This window comes from Sylvia atricapilla, chromosome 15 (assembly GCF_009819655.1).
Source record: "Sylvia atricapilla isolate bSylAtr1 chromosome 15, bSylAtr1.pri, whole genome shotgun sequence".
Classification (NCBI taxonomy): Eukaryota; Metazoa; Chordata; class Aves; order Passeriformes; family Sylviidae; genus Sylvia; species Sylvia atricapilla.
Genome location: NC_089154.1, coordinates 4,517,707 through 4,535,623, shown reverse-complemented (window position 1 = coordinate 4,535,623; position 17,917 = coordinate 4,517,707). Strand labels below are relative to the sequence as shown.

The following is a 17,917-nucleotide window of genomic DNA, read 5'->3' as shown; positions in this document are numbered from 1 at the left end:
AACTGGAAGGGAGTTAAGTAAAATCAGACCTTTTTACAGGCAAATAACAGTATTTGCATGTTCCAGCTGATTATTGGGTGGTACAAGGTACACAACCAGCGGCGACAGAAGAAAGAGAATGCAGAATCGGGGGAAGAAGAGCTGCCAGGCAGGAGGGGCTGCTTCCTTGGGATGAGTCAGACCCAGCTCTGCGCTCAGAGCGGATCCTACCCCTGAAACATTTATGCACGGTGGCTGGACAGCTTCAAAGCTCCCATCAATATCAAGCAGGAGCTCTACTGAGATGGAACCAGATAAGCTCTGTGCATCTGCCCCTCCTCTGAAGTGCTGCTGCTGGGATGCAGCTGGAGGAATCAGAGAGGGCTTGTACATCTCTGCTGAGCACAGAGACCACGGCAAAGCCTCGGCCGTGGAATCTCAGTGCACATTTTCCTTCTGTTCCCACGGATGTTCCCACCAGTAACAGCCCCATCCCATCCCCAGCACAAACATTTACCCAGGCATTGCCAGATCTCACGCCTTCCCTCAAAATCTCTGCCTTCCCTCAAAATCCCCGCTTAGACCTTGCAAAAGCTTTTATTCCTTTCCCTCCCCCACCAAATAATCTGCATTGTCAATTCTAGAGGCATTTAAATATCAAAGCAGGAGCTGCCTAGGACACTCGAGAGACAGGTAAGTGCAGCTCCTCACCCTTCGTTGCAGCAATTAGTTTCAAAAGGTTGGTGTGGTTCTGATCTATGACACCACCCAGCAAACACACATCCTTCTTGATCCTGCCTGCCACAAAACTTGTCTCTCCTCCTCTAAAGCTCCTTTTTAATGGTCTCTGAAGAACAATCCTCAAATGCCTTGTGAACCATCGTTTGAAAAGGGCACAGCATCCATCATCCCACTCCTTTGCTTAGGTAGCTGCTTCAATACTATTCCATGCCCATTTTCCAGCATAGAGGGTGATGGACAGAGCTGAGAAATTTTTCCCAGGGCTTTCCAAAAGTGAGCAAAGCACCTCTTTACAGCTTTGCAAAACTTCCTTTCAACTATTACCCAGGCTTTGGCTCTTTAGGAATTACGTAGTGTTTGATTTTTAAGAATGAAAAGCTTCAGGTGCCTTGACAAGTAATTACTAATACAACAAAGCCCTACCAGCATTTAATAATTATTCCAGAAGGAACACAGCAAGCCTATCTCCTAGAAAAACACTCCTTTGCACCAGCTGCCAGGCTTGGGAAGCCAACACCCGACTCTCTCCAAAGACCTTCCTGAACAGGTGGTTTTTGCAGCATTCCTGGAATATCCCCAGATTTGGACCAATTCACAGCCAGTGGGTGCAGAGAGCAGCTCCAGAGCGTTGGCACTGCTGCCAGGAACATCCTGCCAGCACTGCCCTGTCTGTTTTGCTGCACAGGAGTGCCATGGATGGCTGCAGATGTGGCAGCATGGCAGGGCCTGGCAGCAGGAGCTCAGGCTCGTCCTCAGCTGCAGACACAGCCAACTTCACCAAAAGATCCCCAAACCCTGGTTCCCCCTGTACTCAGCAGGAAACAAGTTACTGCACTCTGCATTAGTCTCCAAACGTTATGCTGTGTGTCCATAGGGTAGTTTTAAGGTCAATGCCTGGGAAGCTGAGGGGTGATGTGGAAGAAAAGTCTCTGCATCCTGAGCACCCAGAGGTGTGAACTCCTCCAGCTCCCGTGGACCTGCTCTCTCTTTCAAAGGCACTGCTGCCCCAGCCCACCATCACTTTTACTGACTCACACACACTCAGCCACCCCACAAGGGAATAGAGTCCTGCTGAACAGAGGGGTCACAGCTGAGCTGAGGGGGCATAAGGATAAGGAGCAAAAAAACCCCACAACCCACCAACTTCTGGTGGCTCTTTATGAGTCTTCCTGATGTCCCCACAGACACAGAGGATCTGGGGTTGGATAAAACCAACTAAAAGGCTGGAAGCCCTAAGGAGAAATGCAAAGAAGCATGTGGCATGATTTAATAGCTGCGATAGTACTGAGGCAGCCACTTGAGCTTTGTCCATCACCAGCAAAAAAACAACTCACAAAACTAATATAATTTCTGTTCCTAAGCCAAGTTCTTTCAAGACTGCCAGAAGTTAAAGAGGAGAAACCCCAGGAACACTTTAAGATGAGCTGCTACCATTTGAAATTCGGTGTCACTGTCGCTCAGATTTGCCATGAACTGAAAGAGGCAATTTAAAACAGTACCACTTGCTGATAACTTGTCCACTAATTAGTTCATTATACCAACTGAAAGGGAACACTAATTTGGTGTAAATAAGGCCATGGTCTTTCAGAAGGAACTGTCATGAAACATACAGTGCTGCAGTAACTTCAGCCTTTCACCATCATTCAGACTGATGCTGGAAAGGATAACCTGCTTGTTAGTGTTGCTACAACACGGGGTTTTTTGTGTTTCTTTCAGAACAGGCAGGAACTGACTATTTTGTCCGTGTTTCTGAAGTATCTCCTAAGGTCTGCTCCCAGCAAGACTCCAATAACCACCCTTATCAGCAAGGAATGCTTCAAACTGGCATTCCACAGCCCGATGAAAATCAAGGAGAAGTAAGATAAACCTGTTTAGCATGACAATACAGACAGCTTATACCAGAGGATTACTCTTTAGTGGTTTTTAAACTATTGAGTAAATAGAAATGCTGCAGGGCTTTTTGCTTTGTTTTCAGTTTTCTCCTTCCCCTGCGACTGTGGCTGTGTTACCTTGGAAACCTCCATAGGCTGGAGTGTGATTGGGTGTGTGGTGACATTACACACTGTCAACCAAAGGTGCATGGATGCCTGTGAAACAACAAATACAGAAAAGGAGAGTCTATTTAGGTATATTTTTCATAGCACAAAACGCACAAGTCCTGCTCAGAGGCAAGTCAGCCACCAGAGCTGGCTGGCTTAGTCAGTGGGAAATGTGATAATAAATTTGATAATAGTTCCAGTTATCCTTTTAAGTAACTACAAAAGAAACAGCCTTATAAGATTACTTCTAAAAATGTAGATGACAGCTAGTTTTGTTTTTTTTTGTTGGCTTGAAATAAATATTCTGTAAAAGAGACAAGGTAACCCAGTATGCAAAATATTCCTCTGAACATGGAAACCCACTCTTATTTTATGTGTCAGCTGCAGCTGGTTTCCACATAGTGCCCAACTTGTCAGAATCACTGGAGAGTTTTACTGGAAACAAGTTAAACTCTATTCCCTCTGAAGTGTTAAGTGGAAATTAATATCTTCCAACGGAGCTGAGAAAGCCAAAGCCAGTCAGAATACAGAGGGCAGTGGGAAGGCCAGAGCATCCAGCACTGACTGATAACGTGCAACTTGTGAGAGTATTTTCTCCTGGAGACAGTTTTTGGGAGACCACCAGGGCTTGTGAGAACACACAAATGTTCACCAGCCTCCCCTCTCCTCGTGCTCTTCCTTGGCTGGATGACACTGCAGATACATCATCAGATTTCTATACATGGTGAACACCAAATCTTTTCCGATTATCTATCCAGAGCCTTGTCCACTTGACTCATTAACTAAAAACCTATTATTATTAATCATTTAGAATTTACACTCATAGCAGTCTCCTGCTCCATACCTGCCAATTAAACTTCTTTAACCTCATTAACAGTACTGGTGCTTGGCTTTCATGACATGGAGTAAGTTCACCACTTGATTTATGAATATTAAGAATCCTACTTGATTTCCTCTTTGTTTCTGTGTGTCTCTCCTCTCCGGGAGGGAGCTTGGAGGAATGCTCCCAGGCAGCTGTGTTTTAAGTGCAGTCAGTCAGCCCAAGAGTTCTTCATGTTCAGTAAACCCCAGGAGACCTGAAGCCACTGAGCTTCCTTCTTTTCCATATAAAATCTTGACACCTCAGGCAGCAGGCGTAAGACTAAGCAGTAACACGGTGACAAGTGGATTGAAGGCAAAGGCACAGTTTTTGTTCCTGTCTGCCCTGATTTGCATCATATTAAGTGGAATTTGAGACCCACACACAGATCTCTTGGAGGAAAACAGCATCAGGACCCTCTGCTACAGAGGACCAAGCCGGGTAGAACTCTTACATGAAAAGATATCTTTAGCTCTTCGTCTAATGGCAAATGTTTCTTCCTGCTAAGACAGATGGGAAAATCTGAAACTCTCAGAAAACAGAGCTTGTCTATTAAGACCTCCTCTGAGAACAGAAACTAAAAGAAAATAAAAGACAAACAGGAAGAGCTAATAGGTACAGGAACAGTTGAAAAGAGAGTGGTCAATCATCTATGCCCACCTCTGCCCCAAGCCACCCTCACCTCCTGTGTGCACCTGCCAACATAAACAGCATTTTCAGGCTGATCAAAAGGCAGCATCTCCTACTGCTACCTCTACTGGGAGCACATTAACATTTCATGACTAAAAGCACTCCCCACCACAAAAAAACCCCAAACAAGCATCAAAGACATTATACAGGCAGGCTGCATACCCAAGCCCCAAGGAAAAACAGGGGCATATTTTGTGCACAAAATGCTCACGTGCACACCCACATTGACAAAAACACCAGAATCTCAACTGAGAGCTTTGGGCTTGACAGCAATACAACAGTAAATACATAATATCAACAGCCTGAGAAAAAACCCACCCAAATCACTTCATTCCCTGCTGTACAAAGAGTGCATTTAGTAGGCATAATGACACCCTGCAAGGAGACTTCTGCACATCACCAGGAAATACCACACGGGACATTGAAATTAATGTCAAAAGGTGCCAGTGCTAAATTCACGATCATGCTCAGCAAACTGTTTTAATGACAGGTTTAATGCTGGCTTGTTACAGTGACATGACCAAAGCACTGTGGGTTTAATCTGGAGGGTAATGCTGGAGCATTGCAGAGACAGCAGCTTGAGCTGCACCAAGGAAAGCTGCCTGCACGACGGGTCGGCCACAGGGCAACACAAAGCAGCAGGCTGTCGGTGGTAATTAGCAGGAGGTGAGAGCTAGGTAGCCAGGAAAAGCAGCTGTAGCTGCAGGTGCAGAAAAGCTACAGATGAAAACTGTCATCTTCTTTCACTACTTGCTGCCCGTGATTTTTTCTTGCTGGAAGGGTCAGGTTTGGCATGGTTTGGCCCACTGCTCGCTTCTTGCGCTGTCAGTTCGGATTCGTCAGGATCTCAGCTGACAGCATCTGATTTTAGAGACAGATTTACCTTTCTGGATCTCCTCTGAAGCCTGTCTATTCACCCCTGGCCACTGCTGGACTTTCACAGACAGCACACGCATTTTTCCTCTTGCAGGGAATGTGAAACACAAGATGGAGCCCTGCCAGATGGACAGTGCTGGCATACACCCACCTTCTGTGGAGAGCAGTTCAAAGGCAAGGCTGGGCTGTTAGGAGACCTGAGTGCTGTGCCCTCACAGACATGGCCATGGTACTCCCTGGCAAGTTACTCTCTCCCCACCTACGCCCTCTGTAACCAAGGCAGTGGCAGTCACCACTCAGACCCCTCCTCTGAATCGTGGGGCTTGCTGTAAGCTGTGAAACTGCAAACCACATTCCACACTCCAGTCAGTGCAACAATCCAGAGCACATCTCACCTGTGACCTCCCCCAGACAGTAGCTGATTATTTTGCAGCACATATGTGTCTTCCCAAAAGTGCTCCAAGTTTGCAGCCCACAGGCAGAACCTGGTGTGCAGATCCTTCCAGGGTGGTCAGCACACACTTTCTCCTGACTCTGGAAAACTGACTATCTGCCAAGGCCAGGTCTGGAATCTTCTCTGGCTGGGTCCTGCTTGTCATTCTTTCCTTTGATATTTTTATTTTAAGATGCGATGCAAACAGCCAGGTGAATTGAACCTTTTAAAATCCCTGAGACAGACAAACAGTGACCACACAGCATGATGCAGGTATGGGACTGGGACTTCAAAGACTTGCCAGGATTCAGCATGGAAATGAATATCTGCAGTGTCTGGGCAGGGTAAGGCAGAGGAAAATCCTTACCTCTGACTCTGACACTTCCAGGGGCTTCTCGTTGAGGCCCAAGCCCTCGGTCAGCACAGCCCCATTGTACTTGTTGCAGATGTCCTCATCAGAGTAGTGCAGCCCCCCTGGGCTTGGCCGAGGAGGAGACCTAGGAGATGCAAAGGATGAGTGTTTGGGATGTTGTTATTCCCCTGGGATTAATGAAATCATGCTTAGAAGCCAGAATCACAGCCTGAGGCTGGGACTTGGGTATTTAAGTCCTCCCTGGATTCTTCAGTGTCTCTTTTGCCTGTTTACCGGTGCTTGAAGCTAGCAGGAAGACATTCCAAAAGCACAGCATTCCCAGCTTTTTACCTGGTTCCATTTTTCTTTGAGAAGGTGCTCTTGATGTTCAGGTGTCTGCTGTTGAGCTCCAGAGCAGTGAAGCCTCCGTTATCCAGGGTGACCGACTCCTCCACATTGGAGATGGTTTTACCTGGAGCCAGGAAATGAAAGGTTCAGCTGAAACAAAAGCACTTTCCCCCCAAATAGAACTGCAGGAGCTAACTTGTCCTTCTCTCTGTTTTATGACATCATTAATTATTTGAAATTCTCTTTACTTTTCTTACTGGTAAGTGAGAACAGAGTAAAGGCAAGGAGTGTATCAGGAATGTGAAGGGGCATAGGAAGCCAAAAAAGGAGAAAGGACTCATGAATGGGTGGCTGAGTTTCATTCTGAGGCAAGTATCTAAAATAGCACAGATAAACTGTGCTTCAAAAGTGCTTACTCTTGGTTTTGACTATAAATAGAAACCAGATAACTAATTTAGGTGGCTACTGAAGATGTCCTAAATCAGGTGCTACGAATCCCATTCCACGCTGACTGGAGCAAAGCAAGAGAAAGTAAAACTAGAAAAGGTAGAAAAAGAGGAAAAGGAGAGAGAAAAAAAAAGGCAGGAGAAAAAAGCAAGAGGAAGGGTAAGGGGATAGCAAATGGGAAAAACATGCCACAGCTGAAATGAGGATCAGGTATGGAGAAATCACCAGACAATGTAAGGCAGGAACAAGGACGAGATGGGAAGAAGGAAAATACAGCCCAGGAGATTATTTCTTGTGATCAAATCTAGCAGGAGCTTGTTCTCTCCTGTGCTCATCCTTTGTCATCCCAAAGCTGTGAGCTGAGCCCGTGTCCCAGGGAGAAGGGCTGGCTGCCACTGTGCAGCAGACAGGTGCTTTATCCTCAGCTTCAATTTCTGTGCTGCATTAAGGCTCTGTGAACATGGATATCTGACAGCACAGGTCAGACCTGCCTTTTCATGTCTGTCCCCCAAACACACAGTAAAACCACGAAGATGAGACATTTCCTATGAGCTGTGCATACAAATATGTAACAGTATTAACTTGGTAAAATGCCACGCTATGCATACATCTTATATCTCGTGGGACTGAAATCTGATTTTCTAACACTTGTTAGAAGTGAATTACAAAGAAAGAGAAGATCTTCACTTTGGGACTGAATTACTAAATACTGCCTGGAAGACTTCATTACATTAATCCCTAAGAACAGGTAGTGCAGAGGCTCATCCACCTGATTCTTCTCATTCATGTGCCTTTTCTGGCACCTCCTGGCATCAGAGAAATCTCTTGCTGAAGGTGGGGGAGGATATCAGAGAAATACACATGTGAACAACCCTCCCAGGACTTTATCATGTAGGGAGAAAAAGAGGTCACAAAAACAATATTCAGAGCTCAAGAATGAGGCTTTTTGAAAGGGGACTATTTGACATTCCAAGTTACAGAGCAGGTAGCTCCTCTTTCCTTTCAAGAAAGGAGACTGGTAAAAATCATCACTAAAGGAAAATTCAAAGCTTGATGCTCACTGTAAGTTAAAATCTAACAGGTCCAGATAACCAAGACACCTCCTGGCTGCTTGGCCCCCAGCCCAGCAACTGCAGCTTGGCTTGGAGAAGGAATGTGAGATGCAGGGCACTGAGTATAAAGGAATGGTGATGTAGTCCTCACACACAGGGATTTAGAATATCTGCATTGGTACAGCCATGGAAAAGCAGAATCTTTCTCCTTGTCCCCATCTATCAGGGAATTAGGATGAAGTTAAACAAAGTCTCAGCTAAATTTTGATTTATTCCTTATCTGCCAAGTGTTTGACCCAGACTCCTTGGCTTTCACTGCAGCCCCTGGGACTTCCAGAGTCTGTCCTGAGCCCGTGGCTGCTCAGTGTCCAAACCCTGATCCAGTGTGGCTCCAGGCAAAAGCCATTTCTACCATACCAGGCAGCAAAATGTTCCAAGTCTTCTGCCAAGCAAAATAGCCCTAAACACAGACCCTGCTGAGGGGATCAGGGGTTTAAAGGAAAGGTATTTCTGATTCCCACAGCTCTTGAGACTTTTGCACAGCACAGTGATGATGCCTTACCTCCATTGCAGTTCTTGTACTTCTTGCTCTGGCCGTGCAGGACCAATGCAAACACCACCAGCAGGATGAGGATGAGGCTTGAGAGAGCCATCACCAGCAGAAACCACCACTCCTCATAGAAAGGGGCTTCTGTTTGTGCTGAAAGAGAAAAAACCAAAACCAAGTAACACTTCCTCTTCATTCCCTTTTAAATTTTTACTCGTTCCCCACAGTGAATGAAGACTCTGCAGTGGTGCTCAGGAGAGAGGGGGTTCAGACTCGAGGGGATTCTGACCCTTCCAGGATGGCAGACAACAGGAGCATATCACAGCTACAACCCAGAACCCCAGCATGGTTTGGGTTGGAAGGACCTTAAAGCTCATGCAGTGCCACCCCTGCCATGGGCAGGGACCCCTTCCACTATCCCAGGTTGCTCCAAGCCCTGTCCAACCTGTCCTTGGACAGTGCAAAGGATAGGGCAGCCACAGCTTCTCTGGGTAACCAGTCCCATCTCTACAAGCACCTTTCATATCCCTGGAGCAGCTCCAGATGCCCTTAGCTAAGAAGTTACCACCAGGAGAAGAGAGGCAGGCTTCCTCCCACAGCTCTGCACACCCACATTTCTTGACCATGGCAGGCTTAGCACTCCTGGGTCAAGGGAACCACTAACACACGTACCATGATCCATGATTATTTCAGTTTTTGGGAGGCTTACCTTGCCAAAATGCTGTTTAGTGGCTCTTTGAAAAATACAGCTAGTGTCAGGGAACAAAGTACACTTAGTTCAGTGTCTTTCAGTACCCCCATTAACTCCAGCTTCCAACATTTCACTGCTACTCTATATCACTTCTCCATCCACTGAGCCAAGCCTGATGTGCAGCCCAGGGGTATCAATTCAATTGCCTGGGTTTTGTGCAGTCTCAGGTCATTTCATCCCATTTGACCTTGAGTGGAAACACAAAATGACACTAACTTCCCCCTTCTGGAGTTACCTCACCAGTCCTGGTTTAAAGCAGTAAGTACTGTTGTTTTCTTGCAGTGATATTCTCTTCATCCTCCCTTGAGCTCCCTCAGCTTTGGGGAAAAGTGCAGCTTTTGAGCACGAGCCAGCAGTTGGTATAATTTCCCTATAGTCCGTAAGGTGGAACACCACCTGGCAGGAATGGGTGATGCCAGGAGAACAACTCAACCTCTCACTATCACCAAACCCTCTTTCCTTCTTCCCCTGACTGTCCCAAGCTTGGATCTGAATAAAAACCTGTTTTAAGCCTGACAATACAAGCTCAAATTTGTTCCAGATCACTGGGTATTCTGCAGCAGGGAAAAGCAGGCACGCTCTTTCTTTGCTAGGAGGCCAGTCCAGGCCAATAAAATCCTAGAGACAAACTGCACAAGCCATGCTGGGCTGAGCAGATTCAGGGCAATTTATACCTCCCTGTGCCAGCTGAAGTGGCCAGCCTAAAATGCTTTATACTTTTATGACTGTGAATCTCAATGGAAGCCTCTTGCTTTCATGCAGCAATTTGAGAGGAACACTGAAGCATCAAAAGGAGGCGAATTAAATAGTTCTGTTCAAGTGGAGAACTTACAAACAAGCAGTTTATTTATAGAAAGCATCACAAGGAGATGCATGCCCTGCTTCAGAGGAATAATGTCTTCGAGCAAAGGCAAGACTGACATGATTGCTGGTCCTTTACGCTGTTACAGCCTCTGTGAAACCCCAGAGACCAAAAAACACTGCCTCTTGGTGTTTGAAGTGGGCTGTCCATGCCCTTGTCCTGAAGAAGAAAAGCAGGGGTAGCACTCTCAGTGAGATCCATGGCAGCTCTCACGGGGTAAGTGGTTAATTGTGTCAGGACAAGCGCAGCAGCCGCGATGGCGAGAGCCACGCTCGCTACTCCTGCCTGCTGGGGAGTTGTTCAATGGTGTTCGTGCCTTTCACTGGAGCAGCAAAGAGATAAAAGCCACTCCAGATACTGGAGCACTGCCAGGTTCTCAGGACTCTCCAGAATTTTGAATCACAAAGCTGCTTTATCAGGTTCTTTTATTCCCCTTGTCTTTGCTGACACAGCAAGGATGAAACCTAATGGCTCAAAAGCGACCTGGAGGAGAGCAGGGGGGAAAAGGAGACCCAGCAAAGCCTTCCCAAGGGCAAGGTCTCTCACCTCACCACAGGCCCAGGCACTCCAGCTGCCCAGCCCTGGCAAGCTGAGAGCAATCTGATTTTCAAGGTATTCAAGTCCCTTCAGAAAATCAGAGAGCTGGGCTGCTCACGGGGATTTGGGAAGCACGTTTAGGTCATAGCCCTGTTCACTGGGAGACACAGGGGGAGTGGGAAGAGCCCCAGAGCACCACCAACGAGCTGCTCTGGTCGAGGGGGACTGGAGGCACCACACTGGAGCAGCACAGAGGATGGTTGGGAATAATGTGAAACTACACTGCTGTGTTTGTGAGAGCTAAATACAAAGTAATACAGAAAATGTTTGTCAGAGTCCACAGTGAAAAAAAAAAAAAAAAAAGAAAAAAAAGAAAAAGAAAGCAGAACAAACAAAAAACAGACTAAGAATGGAGAAAAAGCAAACAAATTGTAGACTCTGCAAATTAGTCTTATGACAAGAGATCTGACATATAGACACTCTGAGTAGGTTCTTTATCAAGCTTAAAAATGGCACATGCACATTTTTCCTCTTGAGAATCAAATATACTGTAATTTCAATCCATAATTCACCACTGCATCACTCCAGTTTTATCCTAGAACAAGTGAAAACAAGCTGCCCTTGATTATTTGCTGCAGCTAGAGAGTCTGGTTTGTTTCTTTTTCCCCTCTTCTCCCTCAGCCCCAGAAAATTCCATTGAAAAAGACTTAAAAAAAAAATCCATGATTACCTGATACTGCCACAGAAGGAACACTTGGCTCTCCATAGCCAAATTCGTTGACAGCCACCACCCGAAATTCGTAGGTGACACCTTGTCTGAGTTTGTCCAGGCCCACTGTGTAGGAGGTGGCGCTGCGAGGGATGTCCTTCACAAACATGTCCCAAAGTCCTTCATCTAGGAGAGCAGCAAGGAGAGAAATGGCATCAGCTGTGTGCCCTGGCACTTCCACCTGCTCAGTGACAGAGATTGTCATTAACGGTGTGCTGGAGCCACAGGCAGGGACACACTCATCTGGAGGCTGCCCTGTGATACACACAAATGTCAGAATGTCCCGCAAGCCCCATCTGTGAATGCATTTATTCAGGATGGGATCTTTTCACAGCCCAGTTGGAAGAGGTCTCTACAATCAGCAGCAGCACCCACATAGACCTGAGCTGGCTGGAGCAGCTGCCACTGCCTCCTGACTGGGTAAGGTCACCCATCAGGACATCTGTCATTTGACAGATCAGGCAAACCCAAGGCAGCATTAAGGAGTCCTGACCACAAAGGTTTTGCTTGCATTTTATACTGCAAAATTTGCTTTGTTGTTGAAGCACTGAAGTGAAGCCTGGACTAATATAAGTCCTGGGAGGCACTGTGGCCCTGTGTGAAGTGGTGTCACTGGAATGCTGCTTGCTCCATGACAGCAGCAGTGCTGTGCCCTTTGCATGGCACAGAGCTAGTGCTGCACTTTGTGCTCTGCAGTTTTAAGCAGAAATGAGTTTGATTTTTATAAAGCTGTTGAAGTTGGTAGAAACACAATGCCATTCTGATGGGAGCGTTTCAGAGGGGTAATCTTGGCTTTCCACAGCCATAATGACGTTAATCCTGGTTCCCATCCTGACCAGGCACCATTCCCATCCCTGATCCACACCTGTAACCTCACATTCACTTGACTGCAATGGAATGAACTTTCAACGAGATGGATCCTGGCACCAGGGCAAACAAAACCAACTATAATTGAAAATCCTGCTCAAAAATTTCGAGGGCAGGAATCAAACATTGATCTGACTGATCAATTTCCCAATAAAAATTGGTTCCCAGCATTTCTGCTGAGAAAATGGAGTCTCTGTCTACATGTGGGGCCAAACCCTCAGCTCGCCTACCCAGCGTAGCCCTCACAGACCTGACCTCACAAGCATCCTATTGGGCTTTTACTTTTAGCTATCAAAGCTGTTCCAACAATATCTATTTTTCTCTCTATGTCCCACAGCAGTGGGAATAAAGAGGATGATAACCTCTCCACAGACACGACTTCAGTGTGGGAGCTGCCTCTTTGAAAGACAGTCGTCTGCGCTTCACGACTCGAGCAGCAGCAGGGCTTCTGTAGCTCGAGGTGTTATCAAGGTAACAATAAAGCAGGAGCCAGCAGTGTTACCCTCAGTGACTCGTTCTGCTGCTGCAGTGTGAGGCAGGAATCTGTCCTCATTTGCTTTGCCTTTACCTGAGTGTACCTAATTGGAGTCACCGCAGCGATTCCAGGACTGTGCTGGTGTAACAGAGCAAGGTCTGGCCCTCAGCCTGCTCCTGTGCCACAGGGAACAGCAGCAAAGACGGATTGATTAACGCTGCAGGTGCATTTCCATGTGAATGTTTTAGCTTTGGCACCAGTAAATATTGGCTCAGTGATTTGCATGGTGCTGCGTGTCTGATGACACACACAGTGAGTAACAGCCCCCAAACCACAGCTTTTCTGGTCAGGAGGATTGGCAGTCTCAGTGGATGCAAAAAGCAGGCTGGAATGTTATTGTTCCAGCTGCATTTGAGGAACACCAAAGAACAATAAAAATAGGTAATTTTCCTGCCATGCTTAAAACTCGGACCAATCCATTATTCACCAGCATGATCAGACTATAATGAAGTTATCATAATGTACCATTGTTATGTATTAGCTGGGTATTACAATGGCTATAAAACAAGAGATAAAATATTGACTTCCCTTTTACAGGGCAATAGAAACCGAGATTATTTCTACCACATAAAGTTACAATGTAATAAAAAGGGAGTTTGGGATTTAGTTTCTCTGAAGAGGGTGGAGTGAGGGATGCATTTTCAAAGTTGGATTGTTGCAGCCACCGATACTCAGAAGATGCATCTCACGACTATAAAATATTGCCATATTTGCTAGAATTGCCTAAGCTTTCATAAACACATTTGTAAACAGCAATAAGAGAATTTGGGCCCATTGCGAATTGTCTGAAAAGCAATTTGTTTGCATTCAAAGCTGCTTAAATAGGGGAAGAAAAAGCAACAACAAAAGTGAATGTTCAGCACTCATTACGACAAACACAACTGTTCAGACACACTTTCTCATTCATTTTCTCAAACCTATCAGGGTGCACAGTGCAGAAAACCCAACAGACCAAGAAGTGCAAATTTAACCACTCCGTGGAGCCTGCAGTAAGTTGGGAAAACCACCCTTGAGAGATCAGCATTGAGTTTCCTCCTCTCTGTCCCCTTGGCTATGGTGGTGATGGTGTGGGGCAGCAAAGGATGCTGGTGGATGTTTCTTCAGAGATATTTCTGTCTCACAGGGACTCAGAGATGCTCTGGCTGGTGGCCACGTAGTCACTGGCCCATATCCCTTTCATTCACTGAAAGAATCTTTGTCAAAACTTTGGGGTTTTTTTTCCCCTGGGGTAGGACTGTCAGTGCTGAGTTAATGGGACTCGATGATCTTGGAGGTCTTTTCCAATGTTAATGATTCTAAAATGAGACCCTGCTGGTTATCCCTGGGGTCCCAGAGAGGTGCTGATGCAGTTACAGTGGTCAGATGTCCTACATCTTCCCCAGTGCTGACCACTATGCACAGCACAGCCTGTGGCTTCCCAAGCCCTGGCCAACAAGATTTTTAATTTCAGAACTTCAATTGATTTATCTTATATCCATCTGGAGCATCCAGACCCCTCTTTGTAGACAATGACCACAGTCAGATATATCTGAACTAAAAGATCCCTTTATTCCAGTAGTGAACTTTGAGATTAAATATTGAACACATACTTGTGAATTCCTTCACAGCACCTCTCCCCCCATCCTCAAAACCAGGAGTGCTCTAAATGTTAGAAGTTCAGCTGAAAGAGAATTCATTAGAAGGTCACCTGTGATAGCAAAGACTGGCCTTTAAGTTCAGTAGAAAATCGTTAGTGTACCATACACAGCATTTTCCACTCATTTTAGGGAGGAAAAGATGCACATGTCGTGGCTGGGGCATCAGCTGGGCATCAACTCTTAGAAATCGCTGGGAACAGCAAAGTTTGCAGCACTTAACAGGGCTCAGGTGCAGGGCTCAGAAAGGACATCCCAAGGGAGGCTGCCTTTCCTCTTTCTTTTCGGCCACATCAGTCCCCATCATTAATCCCCACTGCCTTTCACTGGGCACTCAGCCTCTGACACATGTGATGGAAAAAGCGTGTGCTCCTCAAAAAAGAAAAAAAAAATTTATTGCTCCTTATTTCTGTCCAGTTTTCCCCAGCCCTGCCCCATCCTAACTCCTGCTGATGGGGGATTTGCTCTTCACCTCCCAGCCTCGATGGCTGTGTGTGAGCTGGAGGTTCATGCACGGGGAGAGGATCTCAGGGACAGGGGAAGGTGCGGCCACCTCTGCCCCAGCGCCGTGTTGGAGAGGAGCCGCTGTGCCAGCCTGGAGTCACGGGCATCCATCAGGGTCTCCACGCTGAATAAAGCAGCCTGGAGTCACGGGCCACCCATCAGGGTCTCCACGCTGAATAAAGCAGCCTGGAGTCACGGGCATCCATCAGGGTCTCCACGCTGAATAAAGCAGCCTGGAGTCATGGGCCACCCATCAGGGTCTCCACGCTGAGTAAAGCTGCCACTCAGTGAGGGAGGCTCCCAGCCCCGCTAAACCCACTGACAACCCAGGACACGGAGAGCTGTCAGTTATTCTGGTTTTAAACACCAGCCAGTCCCCTCTCAGAGCAGGAGAGCTGGGCCATAAAGCTCCCTCCTAATTACACATTAGAGGGTTTATGGAGGGAGAAGCTGCTGAGAGTCAAGGGCCGGCTGAACGCCGCTGGTGTTCCTCCCGCAGAGGACACGGTTGGAACGTGGCTGTGTTTGTCACGGGCACAGGGCTGGATTATCATGCAAAGCGGTGGAAGGACAAGAATGGGAAGTGAAGGCTGACAAACTGTCAGCCCCGGTGTGTCGCTCGCCAGCAGAAGCGAAAAAGGCCCCATGGCAGATGCCGGGGATGCAGCTGCACCCTTCACTTTGAATTTACTGACTTCTGCTGGTTCGTGTCCATGTTTGACACTGCGCTCCTTCATTTGGTTAAAAATAAATAGAAAAGGAAGAAAACAGAAAAACACTACTCAAGACACCAGAAAGGAAACTGAAGTGAGAGCTGCCCTCAGGGCGTGGGAAGTGAAACCCAGCATTTATGAGGTAGACAATTCCCTCTCCAAGCAGACAGGTTCTTTCCCAAAATGTCTGTTGCCTTCATGGAACTCATCATCCTGAAAGCTGGAGAGGGACTTTTTACAAGGGCATGGAGTGACAGGACAAGAGGGAATGGCTTCAAACTGCCAGAGGGCAGGGATAGATGGGGTATCAGGGAGAAATTCCTCCCTGGGAGGGTGGGGAGGCCCTGGTACAGGATGCCCAGAGAAGCTGTGGCTGCCCCATCCCTGCAAATGTCCAAGGCCAGGTTGGATGGGGCTTGGAGCCACCAGGTCTAATAGAAAGTGCCCCTGCCCATGGCAGGGGATGGAACTGGCTGATCTTTAAGGTCCCTTCCAATCCAGACCATTCCATTTCGGTGCAATTCTCTTCCAGTTGCCTGACATCATCCCCTGCTTGGGAAAAGCACACAAAGTCCAAAATTGTGGTGGGGACAGGAAGCAGAAAAGGAAATCTCCCTCTGCTTGTCCTGGGTCAGGGAGGCTCTTTCTGAGGTGACAGAAGCCAGAAGAACGTGTCGCTTTTGGAGGTGGTTAGTGGTGGACATGGCAGTGTTTGGCTCATGGTTGGATTTGATGACCTTAAGGGTCTTTTCCAAACGGAACGATTCTGTGAGGCAGATTGACCCAGCACCTACAGGGCTGCTCTGCACAGGCCCATCCACGGCTGGAGGTCTCCTGGGGCAGCTCCACATCCAGGTGCACTCCTGGAGTGTGGATCCCCAGGGGGTTTCACAGACACCTCCCTTGCAGATGGAGGTCACTGGGAAGGCAGCTCTGGGTGAGACTACTGGGAATGTGCAGGCCACATGCACAGTGACAGAAACCTTTGGATGTGACCTGGAGCTGGGAAAAGAGGGGTGAAGCCAGCTTCTCCATTCCTCCCAGCAGCACTGGGAACCTTCACATCCCTGTGCCATTTGTCTTTTGCTCTGTGTGTAAAAGCTGAGGGCACAATCTATTCCCCATTCCTCAGCCAGCCCAGCTGATATCTGGGGAGCACTTAGAGTGGCAGAGACAGAGCCTGCTTAATTGCATTTCTTGTAATGCACAAGGAGCTGAACTGGAATCCATTTCTCCAAGGACAGAGAAGCTGAAGGAAAAGAAAAACTCTTCTGTTTCTTTAATGTCTTCCTCTAGCACAGATCACTCTGGGAAAAATATTGGTTTGCCTGCTTCATCCCTGTGTGTGAATGTACTCAAAATGCAGGGGAGGTAGTGAGCCTGGTCACCTTCCATAAAGCCAGCAGAGAAACAGGGAAATCAAATGAGCAGTCTCAGCTGCCTGCTGCCACCATTGCTAAACCCAGCAGGGCAGCAGGGCCCTGGGAGACACAGCAGGGCTCCAAAAAATTCGAAGGGAAGTGACAAAAGGGAGTAGAGTTTGCCATTTCTGACAGAAAGCCATCCTCCTACTCTGATGGAAGAGTCTTGGCAGGGAGCTACAGCAGGGAAAATGAGATGATACAGCATTTAACGTTTGGGGTAATGAGGCCTATAATAGATGACACTTGAGATGTGAAACACTAAGGTAGTGGTATTGCATTTAAATATTGGCAACAAGCTAAAGCTTTTCATCTGTCTGCTCAACGCCCCTTTTTTGACCTCAGAAGGATAAATATCTTTTCCTTTCTTGATTTTATGCGAAGAGCACAAGTCAACTGCTCCTCTCTTGGAACAACTCCTCCTTGAAAACAAAGGTTGCTCCTATCCACACTCTACTACCTGTATAAATCAACATGCAAAAGCAAATTCTTTGAATGATATTAAAACAGGAGCTGCTCTGAATGACCATCCCTAAGAGAAGGAATTAGTTCCCTGCTTTTGTTAAGCTCATAATTCAGATTTCAGACCCTTCTGTGCAGAGATGAGGAAGAAAAGCAGCACAGAGAGGAAGCCAACACTTGGGTGGAATAAGCAAATCTTCCAATTAGTCTGTCTCCTCTCCTGGATCACATTTCACGCTTCCTACAGCTGCAACCAGAACGAAGGATGAGAATCCAGCATACAAATGCCTAGTTCATTTGCTACAGCAGCATGAATAGGATTAAAATAATCTGAAGAGGAATTAAATGCCTCAACAGTCAGGTTGCAAGAGCGGGAGAATAAGACCTCTTGTGTGCGTCTCCAGGATCAGTGGAGTGGGGCCAGCAGGAGTGACCCAGGGTTAATGCAGCTCAGACCTGCCTTGGAGGGAATATTTTCTTCCTACTCAAAAGGAGTGGG

General features: G+C 47.0%; 1 protein-coding gene across 1 annotated transcript in view; it reads right to left on the bottom strand.

Annotated features, from left to right (window-relative positions):
• SDK1 (sidekick cell adhesion molecule 1) overlaps positions 1-17,917 on the bottom strand; it is a 391,189-nt gene that overhangs the window by 6,801 nt on the left and 366,471 nt on the right. Inside the window, exons 41-44 of the mRNA XM_066329767.1 lie at positions 11,244-11,408; positions 8,379-8,516; positions 6,321-6,441; positions 5,985-6,114 (exon numbers count right to left, since the gene is read on the bottom strand). Of these exons, the coding sequence (XP_066185864.1) occupies positions 5,985-6,114; positions 6,321-6,441; positions 8,379-8,516; positions 11,244-11,408 (554 nt within the window). The remainder of the gene's footprint in view (positions 1-5,984; positions 6,115-6,320; positions 6,442-8,378; positions 8,517-11,243; positions 11,409-17,917) is intronic.